At 38.7% G+C, this 15,170-nt stretch overlaps 1 protein-coding gene across 5 annotated transcripts in view; it reads right to left on the bottom strand.

Annotated features, from left to right (window-relative positions):
* LOC150108743 (twitchin-like) overlaps positions 1 to 15,170 on the bottom strand; it is a 2,666,638-nt gene that overhangs the window by 854,454 nt on the left and 1,797,014 nt on the right. For all 5 annotated transcript variants that reach the window (XM_090390962.1, XM_090390961.1, XM_090390964.1 and 2 more), the window contains one exon: positions 4,284 to 4,388. In XM_090390962.1, the coding sequence (XP_090247088.1) occupies positions 4,284 to 4,388 (105 nt within the window). The remainder of the gene's footprint in view (positions 1 to 4,283; positions 4,389 to 15,170) is intronic.

Genomic DNA, 15,170 nt, shown 5'->3' with positions numbered 1-15,170 from the left:
AATGTGCACAAATTCACATGGAGTGAAGAGGCAAGGAATAAGAAAAGTCTCATTGACTTTTCTTATTCCTTGTTTTCTACCTGGTGCAGGACACCAGATTGTACAGAGGATTTGAAATTGGAAGTGATCACTATTTAGTCTTGGGCAAAATAAAATTGAATTTCATATTGAAAAGAATAACATGTAAGAAAGTTTTAAAGCGAATAAAAGTTGAGCAGCTGTCAGATGTAAACTGTAGACTAAAATACACAAAGATTATTAAAGAAAAAATGAAAGAGTTTGAGAACAGGAATCAAACCTTGGAGATTCAGTGGCAAGTCTTGAAGAAAGCCCTGATTGATTCAGCTGTAGAAGCATGTGGTGAAGTTGTCTGCAAGGATAGAAAAATTAGAACTCCATGGTGGACACAGGAAGTTAAAGAGGCAGTGAAAGAAATGAAGAAAGCATATAAAAAGTTCCTGGCAAATAAGTCATTTTGTGCTCTTAGAGAATACAGAGACAAATGCAAGAATGCTAAACACTGTGTAAAACTAGCTAACCAAAAGTCATGGGAGGACTTTGGCAAGAATATAGAAAATAAATATCAAGAAGGTGGAATATTCTGGAGGTTGTTGAAGAAGCTTAGGAATGGAGGAAAGAGTACTGTAAAAGGAGTTAGAGATGATAAAGGTGACATGAAAATGGGAGAAAAAGATATCCTTGAAGTATGGAGTAATTACTTTGAAAAACTGCTAAATGAAACAAGCAGTGATGACAGCACAGTGGTAAAAAACACTGACCAGGCATGCAGTCAAGAATAAATATCCATACTTGAAGTAGAAAAAGCCATCAAAGGCTTGAAATGTGGAAAGGCAGCAGGAGTAGATGATATTTGACAAAGAAATGCTGAAGTATGGTAGTATAAGGGTCTTACAGTGGCTGCACTGCATAGTTCAGAAAGCCTGGACAGAGGGACGAATTCCAGATGATTGGAGTACAGCTCTCATAGTACCCATATATAAAAAGGAAAAAAAAACTGAATGTGAGAATTACAGAGGTATTTCTCTACTGAGTGTTCATGGCAAGATCTATGCAAGTATACTTGAGAAACGGTTGAGAAGAATTGTGGAAGAAAAGCTTGGTGAAGAACAAGCTGGATTCAGGCCAAATAGAGGCTGTCAGATTTTCACTTTACAACAAATAGTCGAGAAAGCATGGGAATATAACAAAGATCTGTATTTAAGTTTTGTCGATTTGGAAAAGGCATATGACAAGGTTCCAAGAGAGAAGCTATTCAATACGTTACGGTTATATGGTATCAACGGGGCATTATATCAAGCAATACTTAGTCTTTATTTGAGTTGTAAGTCAGCAGTCAGAATTGAAGGAAGTATAGGAAGGTGGTTTAATGTTAAATCTGGTGTCAGACAAGGATATACATTATCTCCTCTGTTATTCATTATCTATATGGATCACATTATGAAGGAAAATGGTATTAAACATGATATCAAAATTGGAGATGTTAATGTCAGCTCTTTGCTGTGTGCGGATGATGTTATACTTCTAAATAAATCCACTACAAGTCTTCAAGATTCTCTGAATAAATTGAATAACTGTTATAATAGATATGGTATGAAGGTCAGCAATAAAAATACTTAGGCACGATTTTTAGTGAAGATGGTAAATTAAATATAGAAATAGACAACAGAATCAGCAAAGCTGGTATGGTGGGAAGTCAATTGAATAAATTCATATGGAATAAGAGTGAAATTAGTCAGAACACTAAATTAGTTGTATACGACAGTGTTTCAAACCAGTTTTAACTTATGGATCTGAGAGCTGGGTCAGAAGTAAAACACTAGACTAGAGACCGCAAATATGAGAGTCCTGAGAAAGATTATAGGCGTGAACAGATGGCATCAATGGCAATATCATATTAAACACGAGAATATTAGGAAAGAACTTGACATTGCCAACATCCAGGAATGCGTTAGCAGAGCTAATCTCTGGTGGTATTGTCACTTAAACAGAATGGGCGAAGAAAGATTAGCAAAACAAGTGTTCTCTGCCAAGTTGGCAGCAAAACGACCAAGAGGAAGACCAAGATATAGGTGGATTGATACAGTACAAAGTGCCTTAGATGATAGAAATATAAGATCTGATAATGTTGGAGTCTTGACAAGTAACAGACTGATTTGGAGTTAAATTGTAGATAGGAAGTTAGTAATGATGTAATTTTTTTCATGTAGTGCTATCATTTCCTGTACACTCCTTGAGGGTACGTGGCAGGAATTTGATGGTGATGATTATTGTTGTCAGTATCCAACTTTGGAACTGCAAGCCGAAAGAGATTAAGGATTTCTTTATACCATATTTTACTTTTTTTAATAGAAAGAATGTCAATTCCAGAGTGTTTTAGTAGTCTTTGAGTTAAGCACAGAGTGTTGTAGTATTTAGGAACAATCTCAGTTTTTTGTACCTTTATAATCATTAACTCCAAACAGGGGAAGATAGTACTGGAATATTCTACCCAAGTAGTACTGGAGAAGATTTGCACATTCGTGATTAGTCTGCAATATTTTATGGATTTTAGAAGCTGTATTGGTTAAATGGCAGAATTTTAAGACTAGAAGCCCAAATCCTCCATGCTTCTTTGATAGTTGAAGAAATTCCTTTTTAACTTCTTGGTATTGGCTGGACCAAAAAAATTGCACAGATTTACTATATAATTGCTTTTCTTCAGTTTCTGTGATGTCTGTAATATTTATTATGTACAACTGAGCAGGAAAGATTATGGTTTTGAGTACTGTAGCTTTAGAAGAAAAGGAGAGTGGCCCTATTTTCCAGTCTTCTGACATTTCAAAGTAATTGTATATAAGTTCTTGAACTGGCATTATTGGGTAAGCAGAGAAGGAAATTCCAAGTATAACAAGGGACTCTCTCTCTCTCTCTCTCTCTCTCTCTCTCTGTGTGTGTCTGTCTGTCTGTCTCTCTCTCTCTCTCAGGGGTTAATCCAAAAGGAATGCCTCCAAGATCCTACTTTCCATAAACTTTTAATTTTGTCTTGTCTGCATTGATAATTATTCCACTGCTTTTGCTGAATTTTTCCAAAATACCAAAAAATATATATATGGAATCATTATGCTTCAAAGTTCCCACTACATCATTATCTTATTTTCCTATAGTTGAAGGAACTGTTATTCCTCACGCAACATGTGTATTGTTGACTTCGTGTAAAAAAAATTCAAGAACCAATGCAAACAACAGGGAATAAGAGGGCAACCTTGCTTGACTCCTTTTCGAATTTTTACTGGGTCTGACAGGAACCCATTAACTAGAAGGTTGCTGGATGAATTGGCATAGGCTCCTTTGATAACATATAGCAGTTGTTTACCTACACCAGTTTGCTGAAGGATGTGGAATAGAAAGGGATGCTGGACATTATCAAATACTCGAGTAAGGTCTACTAATAGCACTGCCATCAACTGCTTTTTTGTGTTAATTAAGTGGATTAAATCATGTGGCAGAAATAGATGAAATTCTACTGCTCGATCTGGTACTCCATATACCTGTGTGCTTTTAATTATGTATCTCATTCCCACTTTGAGCCTGTTATTGAAAATGTGAAAAAAATATCTCATAGTCAGTATTAGATAGAGAAATAGCTCTCCAATTGCTGATTAAGGTGCAATTTCTATTAGGTTTAGGAATGAGGACAGTACGGCTTGCTACAAATTAACTTGATATGTGTCCTGATGAGAGAAAGGAATTAAATAGTGTAACTAGAATGGGAAGAATAAAATCCCAGGTCTCACGATAAAGTTCTATCCCTAGACCATCAGGTCCTGAAGATTGTCTTGTCTGCCATTCTTTATAGACTGTGGTAATGTCAGATGCTGTAATGGATCTGTCAAGCCCATCTTGGATATGAACGGGAAAGCCATTAATGTTCCAAGAGTTATAGTTATAGTTACTGTTCCAACAGTATTATTGTCTTCAAATAGATTTTTGTAGTGTTTTTGAAAGGAGTCAAGGATGTCTTGAGTGCTGACAGGTAGAGGACAATACCATCTGCAGAATTATCTGACATCAACTCTTCATAATGAAGAATTGATGTGAGATAATTCTGCATAATTCACATACATGAAGAGATGACAGACACCAAATTAATGCTGAATATAGAAAATAGGCTAAAAAAAAAAATTAAATTTGTGTTTCTTAAACAGCTGGAGATTAATATATTTGAGGAACACATAAGATGAAATATATAAGGAAAAAGATTAAAAAAAAAAAAAAAAACTAACCAGTGACAGGTTTCCCTCCATCATGAGTAGGTGGCTCCCAAGTTAAAGAAACAAATGTCGGTCCATAATCTTGTATTTTAGGCTGATCAGGAGGATCTGGTGTGTCTGAAATGTAAAGAAAATGAACAAAAGTTAGGTACTAATATGTTTAGAAATGCTAAAATTAGTCCAATATTAAAGAAGGCGTTAATAAATTTAGTTTAATCCTTTATCCAAGTGTGAGCAAACAAAGTTTGCGCCTGAAAGTATCTTCAGGACTGGGGTAAGGTGGTACAACACCAGGACAACTCGTTTCAAAGGTGGAGCAAGCTACCAACACTCCTGTCTCAGTATCTCCTATAATGTAATGCAAAACACATCTCCTTGCGGATATGTCTAATGTTATGCATTAAGGGAAGGGCCACTACCCAGACTAGTTTCGACCTTTATTGAGGTCTCTTCAGTGGGAGCCAGGACCAAGCTGAGATACCAGGCAGAAGCATTCGTAGGTCATCTCTACCTATAGGAGTTGCCAAATGGTGTGCCACCCTTTTTTTAATAAATTACTCTGGATTTAGAGAAATATGTTGAAAGTTTATTTTTTCACTTGGTTAGAGTATAATAAATTTAGTTTAATCCTTTATCCAAGTGTGAGCAAACAAAGTTTGCTCACACTTGGATAAAGAACTGGGGTAAGGTGGTACAACACCAGGCCAACTCGTTGCAAAGGTGGAGCAAGCTACCAACTGGCACCCACTGAAGAGACCTCAATAAAGGTCGAAACTAGTCTGGGTAGTGGCCCTTCCCTTAACGCATGACATTAGACATATCCGCAAGGAGATGTGTTTTGCATTATAGGAGATACTGAGACAGGAGTGTTGGTAGCTTGCTCCATCTTTGCAACGAGTTGTCCTGGTGTTGTACCACCTTACCCCAGTCCTGAAGATACTTTCAGGCGCAAACTTTGTTTGCTCACACTTGGATAAAGGATTAAACTAAATTTATTATACTCTAACCAAGTGAAAAAATAAACTTTCAACATCTTTCTCTAAATCCAGAGTAATTTATTAAAAAAAGATGGCACACCATTTGGCAACTCCTATAAGTAGAGATGACCTACAAATACTTCTGCGTGGTATCTCAGCTTGTCTCAGCTTGGGCCTGGCTCCCACTGAAGAGACCTTTTTTCAGTGGCCCTGAGAGAAAGCTCCATGTTCCAGTCCTTCTTCAAACCTGTTCCAGTGGATTCCAGCAACAGTTTAGGAGAACCGAAAAGAGAGCTTCGATTGAAGTCCTGCCTTGATAAGATTCCTTTGTTCTTTTTGTGGTTTTTTTTTAGGCCTATACACGGCATTCCGCTATTTTATTGGAATAGACTATCCTTGGAAAGTCTTCTTCCTTTCTTTCGTTAAATAATGTCTTTGGTTTTACCGAGGGTAAGAACCCTCGGGTTCGAAATAGATACTGGTATTCACCAGAGGACGTTTGCGAGGGCTATTATTGACTGCGTCGGGGCGACAATATTTCCCGTTTCATCCCTTATGGGGGGGAAAGGTTTCAAGTTGTATGCAAAGAAGCTGCAACTAGAGAAAAACTTCTGAAAGGAGTCGAGTGCGAGGCAAAAATTTTTCAACCTTTTGTGGTAGGAAGCTTTGTCAAAAGAGTAAGAATAGATCATTTTCCGCTTGAATACTTAGAAGACAATGACATCATAACTAAAGTATTCTCGAAATGGGGAGCTGTTCGGGATATCGAAATTGGCACGGACACTGAGATCCCACAATGGAAATGTGGTGAAGTCACCTTTTCCATCATGATGAAGGCAGAAATTCCGAATTTCGTCAAGATAGGATCGGCCAGGGTAATGGTGAGTTACCCGGGAGTAAAGAGGCAATGCTTTAGATGTGGTGCCCTCACTCATCTAGGGACCCAGTGTCCGAAGTTAATATGCAAGAACTGCCTAACAGCTGGCCATACAGTAGCACAGTGCCAGTCAGCATGCCTAAAATGCGGCACTAAAGGCCATAAGGTGGACACCTGTCTGGACAGAAACCTGGCCGAAAAACTGGGAGGCAGTATTATGCCCAACACGGAAGCAACAGCCAAAAATGTCATTGGTGCAGAACCGAATGAGTTCCCTACCCTGAAGGCTGCGCATAACAACAAGAAAGAATCATGCCACCACGTCTGAAACACTGCCGAATACACCAATAGAGAAACCTACAACCAGGAAAGACAAAAGACAGAAAGAACCAGCCACTGAGCAAACCGCCACTACAAATGTAGTAACCGAAAATAACCAGCAGCACCAACAAAAAGGAACTATCACTGCAGTCACAATAGATGAGGACACGGAGGCAGTAGATATGGAAATCAACAATGCAGAAAGTACACAAAAGAGGCCAGCCAGCCCTGAAGAAGTAAATATAAAAAAACCCAAACCAGCTGAAGTTGGAAAAATAAAGTCAACTTCACAACCCGCAAAGTTCCCTCACGCACAGGCCAATGCACCTATGTTGCATCTCTTAAAAGATTTCCCCGAGGAGGAGGCGAGACTACAAAAAGCAATAGAAACATTCGGAGACATTCAACTGATACTCACAGGACAAAACGGGCCAAGAGTCGTCAGTGCAGAATGGAACGACGTGTTTGTCGATAATATAGATGAAATCACTCCTGAAAAGATCATTGGTCTTTTCGATGCAGAGGACGACGTGGGACTAGCACTGCACAGAGGCCTCTACATGCTAAACCACGTCCGTGGAGACAAATTAGCAGATATCATCATTAAAACCCACAACAATAGGCAGCAGGAGGATTTAAACCTCGCCTAACAAGTCAGTCGACTCCTAGTATCGATCTACCAGATAGGGGGGGAAAAAAATTCGTTTAAGTTTTTTTTCTGTTTAAATTTTGTCCACACAGGAGGGGGTATCCTGAGAACCTGGGCTGCAAAGGCTTACACCGAGGCGGTGCAGCTCTTTTTTTTGGGGGGGGGGGGGGGGATGCATCACCCAGGCCAGGCTTTTCCCCCACTCTCCTCAGTTTAAATTGGTCTTTCAGGTCACCCAGGTGTTTTTTTTCCTCCGGTTTGTCTTTGCTATTAGTGATATGTAACTTGTTGTGTCCTTTCTCAGTTTTTCTTTTTGTCCTCTTTCATTTGTTTTTTACTCTTTTCGCCGGCCAGACATCTGAAGAGATGACTGGCCGTCGAGAGCTGATAAGAATGGATGGAGGGAGGAAATGTCGGAGATCTGCTTGGTTTGGTGATGACTCTTGAGTGTAGCCAAGCAGATCGACTGAGGCCTCTTTTAATTACCTACTACTATCAACTCTATCTTTTCTACTCCTCTCTTACTATCAAAGCTGGCTCTCAGCACAACTTTTTGACTCTAAAGAGGCCAATGATGATGAGATATGTACTCCCATTCTACCTCAATAAAGGTCGAAACTAGTCTGGGTAGTGGCCCTTCCCTTAATGCATAACATTAGACATATCCGCAAGGAGATGTGTTTTGCATTATAGGAGATACTGAGACAGGAGTGTTGGTATCTTGTTCCACCTTTGCAACGAGTTTCTCTGGTGTTGTACCACCCTACCCCAGTCCTGAAGATACTTTCAGGCGCAAACAAAGGATTAAACTGGATAAAGGATTAAGGATTAAACTAAATCCTTAAAAGAAGGCTTTATTTTGATGTGCATCTAAATTGTTGCAAAGATAACTTTCATCCTAACGGTTGACATCTGGAAGAAATAGCAAGTAATCTGTTAGGATGCCATGCAATATGGTAGCATATCGATAGAATCCAGACACAAGTAAGGAAAGGCTGCTGAATGAATTCATTCATTCATTCAGCAGCCTTTTTCTCACCTACTCAATTCAAATTGTAGAGAACAGCTTTTTACCATACAACAGAAGCAGAGATTATATTCATAAAAATATGGAAGTAAATACCATTGAAAATAATAAGATTATCTAAAATGAATTCTTAATAATAAGTTTATTTAAAATTAATTCTTAAATAGGTGATGCACTCTGAAATTAATTCATTGCTTTTACTTTGTCAAAGTGTGCTTTTCTGTATATAATAACTGTGGAATGGTTTTATCATTTGAGAAGATATGAATATTCTTATTTACTTTTTTTTCTTTAACTTAAAATTTATGCTTTCTTATTTATTCAATTTACTTGGTGAAATTTTCAATAAACTGGAGGATTATAACTGGAAAAAGTTACTTAGTTATTAACTATATCAAATGAATTTGGTAATCACATTTGAAGGCAATCACTAAAATGCAATTCCAGATTTTGATGGGCTGCATCTGAATGGATTTGGCATTGAACATTTGAAGAAACTATAAGATGCCAAGAGAACAAAGAGTTAAGATAAAGAGTTTGTGTAGCTAAGAATCCAATAGAGAGATTATGATGAGAAGAGAGGTTGTGGAAGGAGAAGCAAATGACTCATACAAGGTTGAAGATGTGATTACGGAAGAACAGAGTGATAGAATGAAGAAAGGTGGAGAGGAGAGGGAAAGAAATGAGAGTCAGAGTGGTCACTGAAGGAAAAGCGAGAAAGAGAGAGAGAGAGGAAGATGTTTGCATACTAATGAAAGAAGAATCGGAAATTAGGTAGTGGCACTGATTGGGTTAGTATGCTAAGATAATTGTAAGTAAAACTTCATTGTTTAAGAATGATGTACTGTGGGGAATGGAAATGAAAGGATATAGAATTTTCTGCAAGGATAGGAAGGTGAAAAGAGGAGGAGGAGGGAGAGAGCATTCTTAATGATAGCACAGAACTGTGTCCACTAATCATGGAAACTAACAATGGTAGTATAAGGGATGATTCTGAATCTGTTTGGTGTTGTGAAATTAAAAAAAGTAATATCTGCATGGTTAGCCAAGTGGCTGTTAGCTGGTCTTGGGCGTGGACAGCAGGGTTTTTCCTCCTGCAAGCTGGAGGAAAAAAAAACACAAAGAACAGTCAGTAATCTGTGTGTGTTTTAAACCCAGCCATAGGCCTGATTCATCAGTTATGCTGAATCCAGTCCCGAACCCAGATAAAATTTGGGGGTATTGAGATGGTGCCATACTTCAGATAAAAAGGACCTCATGGCCGTTATATATAATATGAATAAATAAATCAGTACTGACACAAGGTTGAAGCCAAATGATGACGGAAAAACTTGTAATCAGAGATGTGCAGATGGCAATATGATTATATTGTGTACGTCTGTAATACTGCAAAGCAGAAAGAAAACGGAGAAACTACTGCTCTACCTTATCTCGAGAACAACCACCATGGCGAGCAAACCCTTACAATTGGCCCAAGTTCCCGGCATCCCTTAAATGGGACAGGGGTGCGAAGAATCTCCAGGCTCAAAAATGGTGTCCACTTTTAAAATTGCAACTTGGAATGTCAGAACTCTGTATGACGCTGGCAAATTAAGAAATGCCACAAGAGAAATGAAGAGGCTGGGCATCCAGATTTTGGGAATTTGCGAGACAAGATGGCCAGGATCTGGAAAGTGTCAACAAGATAATACGACGATGTATTACTCTGGGAATGATGAGAACAAACATCGACATGGTGTAGCTGTAATAGTAGATGAAGAAATCAATAAATCAGTAATAAATTGGATTCCATTTTCTGAAAGGATAATGCTGTTACAACTTAAGGGAAACCCCGTTAACATAAATATCATCCAAGCTTATGCACCCACAGCTGACAAAAGTGAAGAAGATGTTGAAGAGTTTTATGAATACCTAAAAGAGATTAAAAACCTAACAAAGAAACATGATATAAACATAGTGATGGGTGACTTCAATGCAAAAGTGGCGAAGAGGGGGTGATGGAGAAATTATTGCTGAACATGGCTTAGGCACCAGAAATGACAGAGGAGATCACCTAGTCCAGTTCTGTCAGGAAGAAGATCTAACAATAGCTTCCATCAGATTGGCTCAAATCTAGATTTATCACTGTCCCAAAGAAACCCAAACCAAATTCCTGTGGTGACTTCCGACTTATTAGTCTAATGAGCCAAACATTAAAAATATTTTTGAAAGTAATTCAGAATCATATTTATATAAAAAGTGAAGAAACTCTAAGTGAAACACAATTTGGCTTTCAGAATGGTTTTGGTACTAGAGAGGCCCTTTTCTGTACCCAAATATTGATACAAAAATGCATAGAAAAACAGAAATCTGTCTTTATGTGTTTCATAGATTTTGAAAAAGCATTCGACAAAGTCAGACACACTAACTTAATAGAAGTCCTTCAACAAATAAGGCTAGACGAACAAGACATAAGACTAATAACAAATCCGTATTGGAATCAGTCAGCTACCGTTCAATTAGACAACATTACCACCAGTGATATTAACATCAAAAGAGGAGTGAGACAAGGATGTGTGCTCTCACCACTCCTGTTCAACATATATGCAGAGGTAATCTTTTAAAAAGCATTGGAAGAATGTTCAGAGGGAATCACAATAAATGGAAAGATTGTTAACAACCTACGATATGCAGATGACACCATGCTAATTGCAGAAAATAACATGGATCTCCAAAAACTCATTGACAGAGTATACATAGAAAGACAAAGAATGGCAATAAATATAAACATCAACAAGACAAAATACATGATCGTCAGCAAACAACTAGCCTCATCAATGAAACTGACACTCAATGGGAAAAATATTGATCAAGTGTCAAGATATAAATATCTTGGTTGCTAGCTTAATGAATGGTGGGATCCAGAAATAGATATAAAGACAAGGATTGAAGTTGCACAGCAGTCCTTCATGAAAATGAGAACACTATTCTGCAATAAAGACCTAAACATGGAAGTCAGATGCTGAATGCTGAAATGCTACATGTGGTCTATTCTGCTCTATGGAGGTGAAACATGGACATTGAAGGCGATAACAATCAAGAAAATCGAAGCCTTTGAGATGTGGCTATACAGAAGAATGCTAAAGATATCATGGACAGAAAAAATTACCAATGAATATGTCTTAAAATCCATTGGCAAAGCTAAACATCTTGTACAAATAATCAAGAAACGAAAAACATCATATCTTGGCCACATCATGAGAAACAGCAAATACCAACTTCTACAAACTATTTTGATAGGAAGAATTGATGGCAAAGGAACAAGAGGAGGAAAAAGAATATCATGGTTTGACAACATCAAGACATGGACAGGAAAGAGCAGTGCACAACTGCTCAGATTAGCACAAGAGCGCAGTTTGTTCACCAAGATGGTCGCTGATCTTCGATAGAAGATAGCACAATAAGAAGAAGAAGTATATCTAACTGGATACTGTTATACACAGGGGAAAGCACTAGAATGCATTAACTGTAAACTCTTTTGGTAAACTGGTTTGATGTGCAAAAAAAAAAGGTGATCACGATGGGAGATTTTAATTACAGAACAGCAGACAGCTTGCAGGTGTAGCATGGAATGAGGAGTTAGCTGGAAAAGAGATTTTCAAAAAATATTTAGTAGATGTAATGTCTAAATGTATACTATGGGTGAGAAGATTAAAAAAGGTAGGTGTGAGATGGATGAATAAAGAGATTAAGCATGCAATACAGAGAAAAAGGGTATTGTGGAGGCAGCATAAGAGAAGTGGAAGTAACCAATTTCATGAGTTCTACAAAGACCAGGCAAGGAGAGTGACTTGGTTGGTGAGAGTAGCTAAAGAGAGGTATGAACAGCAGTTAGCTAAAGAAGCCAAAAAGAATCCTAGGGAGTTCTTTCGATATGTAGCCAGCAAAAGAAAGAATGATTATGGAAGGATGATATTGATTGGAGGAAATGGTATAAAGATAGCTGTTGCAGAATGTGTGGTGAAGATACTTAATGAGCAGTTCATAAAGATCTTTCAATCTTGTGAAAGTGACTTCATGGAGAGATTAAGAGCAGTTGATGATGGGGGAGGAGAGACTGACTGTAAGTGAGCAAGAGGTGTTTGGGGAGCTGAGTAAACTAGATGTAAATAAGGCTGTGGGACTTAATAATATATCACCATGTATTCTGAAGGAATGTGCCAGGGAGTTGACACATGCCTTGACATATATTTTTAATACGAGTCTTGCGCTTGGTCAAGTTCCTAAATCGTGGAAGGAGGACAAGATTGTGCCACTTCATAAAGGAGGTGATCGAACTCAAGCATCAAACTATAGGCCTCTCTGTGTGTCAGGTGTTGTGGTTAAGTTGTTGGAGAAGCTTGTGAGAACTAGGATCCAGAGTTGGGTTGACAACAATAGTATAATCTTTGATGGACATGTTTTAGTAATCTACTTACTTATTACAATAAAGTGACTGCTTCCTTGGACAGAGGAGAAGGATACACAGTAATATACTTGGATTTCGCAAAAGCTTTTGATAGAGTACCTCATGATAAGTTGACAGTCAAACTAGAGCAGATGGGGTTGGATATTAGATTAGTGCATTGGATTGGAGACTGGTTATCTGATAGGTATCAACAAATTGTGTATGGGGGGTGCAATATCCAGTAAAAGGAAAGTCACTAGTGGAATGCCTCAGGGGTCTGTTTTAGGTTCATTACTATTTAACTTGTATATTAATGATATTGGCGAAGATTTGGATGGAGATATTCAGTTGTTTGTAGACGATGCAAAGTTGGGACGAACCATAAAGAGTAGTGAAGATGTTGTGGCCTTGCAAGAAGACTTGAATAAATTGAGTGATTGGTCAAGCAATTGGGGATGTGAGTTTAATGTTGCAAAATGTAAGGTTTTAAAATTTGGAAAACAAAGATGGGATGCAGAATTTATGCTTGGTGAGAATGTATTGTTGGAAGTAGAGGAAATAAGAGATCTGGGGGGGTGATAGTGGATAAGGATCTAAAATTTAGGGGACACATCACCAGAATTGTGAAGACAACACAAAGACTTCTGGGAATGATGTGGAGGGCACTGACGTGTAGAAGTAGGGAGATTCTTGTTCCATTGTATAAGGCTTTGATTAGGCCACACATGGACTATTGTGCCCAGATTTGGTCACCTGGTTTTCAGAAGGATGAAGAGATGTTGGAAAGGGTCCACCAAAGGCGACTGACTAAGGTAGTTTCTGGCCTCTGGAATGTCGAGTATGAGAAGTGGAGAAGTGTCGAGAAGTGGAGAAAATGGAAACAGTAGGAGAGAGGGAATGAGAGAGATGTATGGGATTGCTAGAAGAGGAGAGAATGGAAACAGTAGAAGAGAGAGGTATGGGAATGAAAGAAGAGGAGAGAATGGAAACAATAGGAGCAAGGGAATGGTAAGAGGTATAATGTATGGCGACTCAATGATCCGTGGTGTTCAAGATAGGATGCGTGAGGAGTGTTTGCCAGGAGGAACAATAGAAAGGGTGGCTATGGCAATTAAGAGAGGTGAAAGGGTGGATGAGATGATTGTGATGGTAGGAACGAATGACTTGAGTGGTAATGTAAGTCGGGCAGCGAGAGATATGAGATTTTTGCTTGAGACTGTATGGAAGAAGACAGAGAGAGGAAAAATAGTGTCCGTGTTGCCTAGGTATGATAATAATGAGCTGAGCAGAAGAGCGGTGATATTGAATGGCATAATAGCGAGAATGTGTGACAAGAGAGGACTGGTATATGTGGATGCTTGGAGTGCATTTGAGGAAAGAGAGGAATTGTATGCGAGAGACCGTTTACATTTGAATGAGGAAGGACGTAGGCATCTGGAGAGATTGCTGTTCTGAACAAGTCAGTGTGTCCCAGGGAGGATGATAGCAGCGGTGGCCTCTTGTGGGAATGGATACTTGGAAGAAGGGAGACAATGTCAGGTAACACTGAGCCCATTGGAGTCTAGAAGGAATAATGCTGGGTATAGAAACAATGGCATTTATATGCTTTATACTAATGCCAGGAGTATCCGGAATAAGGGAGAGGAATTGGTGGCGCAGATAGCATCAGCCTGGCGAAAAATTATTGCGATCACTGAGACATGGTTGACAGAAGGGGATGTAACAACAGGAATAGAAGTCGCTGGGTATAGCATTTTTCGTCAGGATAGGAGGGGAAAGCGTGGTGGTGGGGTACTGCTTATGATAAGTGATGACCTATGTCCTCTAAGAGTGGAGAATTTGGAAGGAAGTGAGACAAATGATTTTGAGAGCGTATGGTGTGAGGTAGAGGTAGGCAAGACAGGATATTTAGTGGGATGTTGCTACAGACCCAGGAGCACAGAGGATGGGGACCAGGAGATGTTTAGACAGCTAAGTTTGGCAAGTGCAAGAAGAATGATTGTTATGGGAGATTTTAACTTCAGTAGTATAAATTGGAGAGAGGAAGATGCATGTTGCAATAGGGGAATGGAATTTCTAGAATTCTTGAGGGACAAATGTCTTAGGCAACAAGTAACAGAGGGAACAAGAGGTTCAAAAGTTTTGGATTTGGTTATTGCATCAGAAGAGTTGATAATAACTGAGTTGACGTCTCTCCCACCAGTTGGAGAGAGTGACCATATGGTGTTGACTTGGAAAATGAATAGACATGCAGGAGTATCAAAGAGACGGGAACTTATGTGGAATTATAAGGCAGCCCTTATAATTCTAATTTATAATAGTCTTTATAAAATAGAATTATAAGGGCTGATTATAATAGTCTTAGACATCAACTTTGGGAAGTTTCATGGAGGGAGGAGTTGGAAGGCCGGGATATCACTAGTGCGTGGGAAATTGTGAAAGAACATTTGTTATCAGCAATGGTAAGTTGTATACCATGAGTGAAGAAGAGGACGCCATTTGGAGTAAAGTGGATGACAAAAAATATTAAACAGGAATTGCGTACGAAAAAGAGGCTATGGAAGAGATATAAGGAGACAGGTGAAGAGATGCATGAGGAATATAAGACACAGGCCAGAAGAG

This window comes from Typopeltis vanoorti, chromosome 3 (assembly GCF_054136105.1).
Source record: "Typopeltis vanoorti isolate ZY-2024b chromosome 3, IOZ_Tvanoo_1.0, whole genome shotgun sequence".
NCBI classification, from domain to species: domain Eukaryota; kingdom Metazoa; phylum Arthropoda; class Arachnida; order Uropygi; family Thelyphonidae; genus Typopeltis; species Typopeltis vanoorti.
This window is presented reverse-complemented; position numbering and strand designations above follow the sequence as displayed.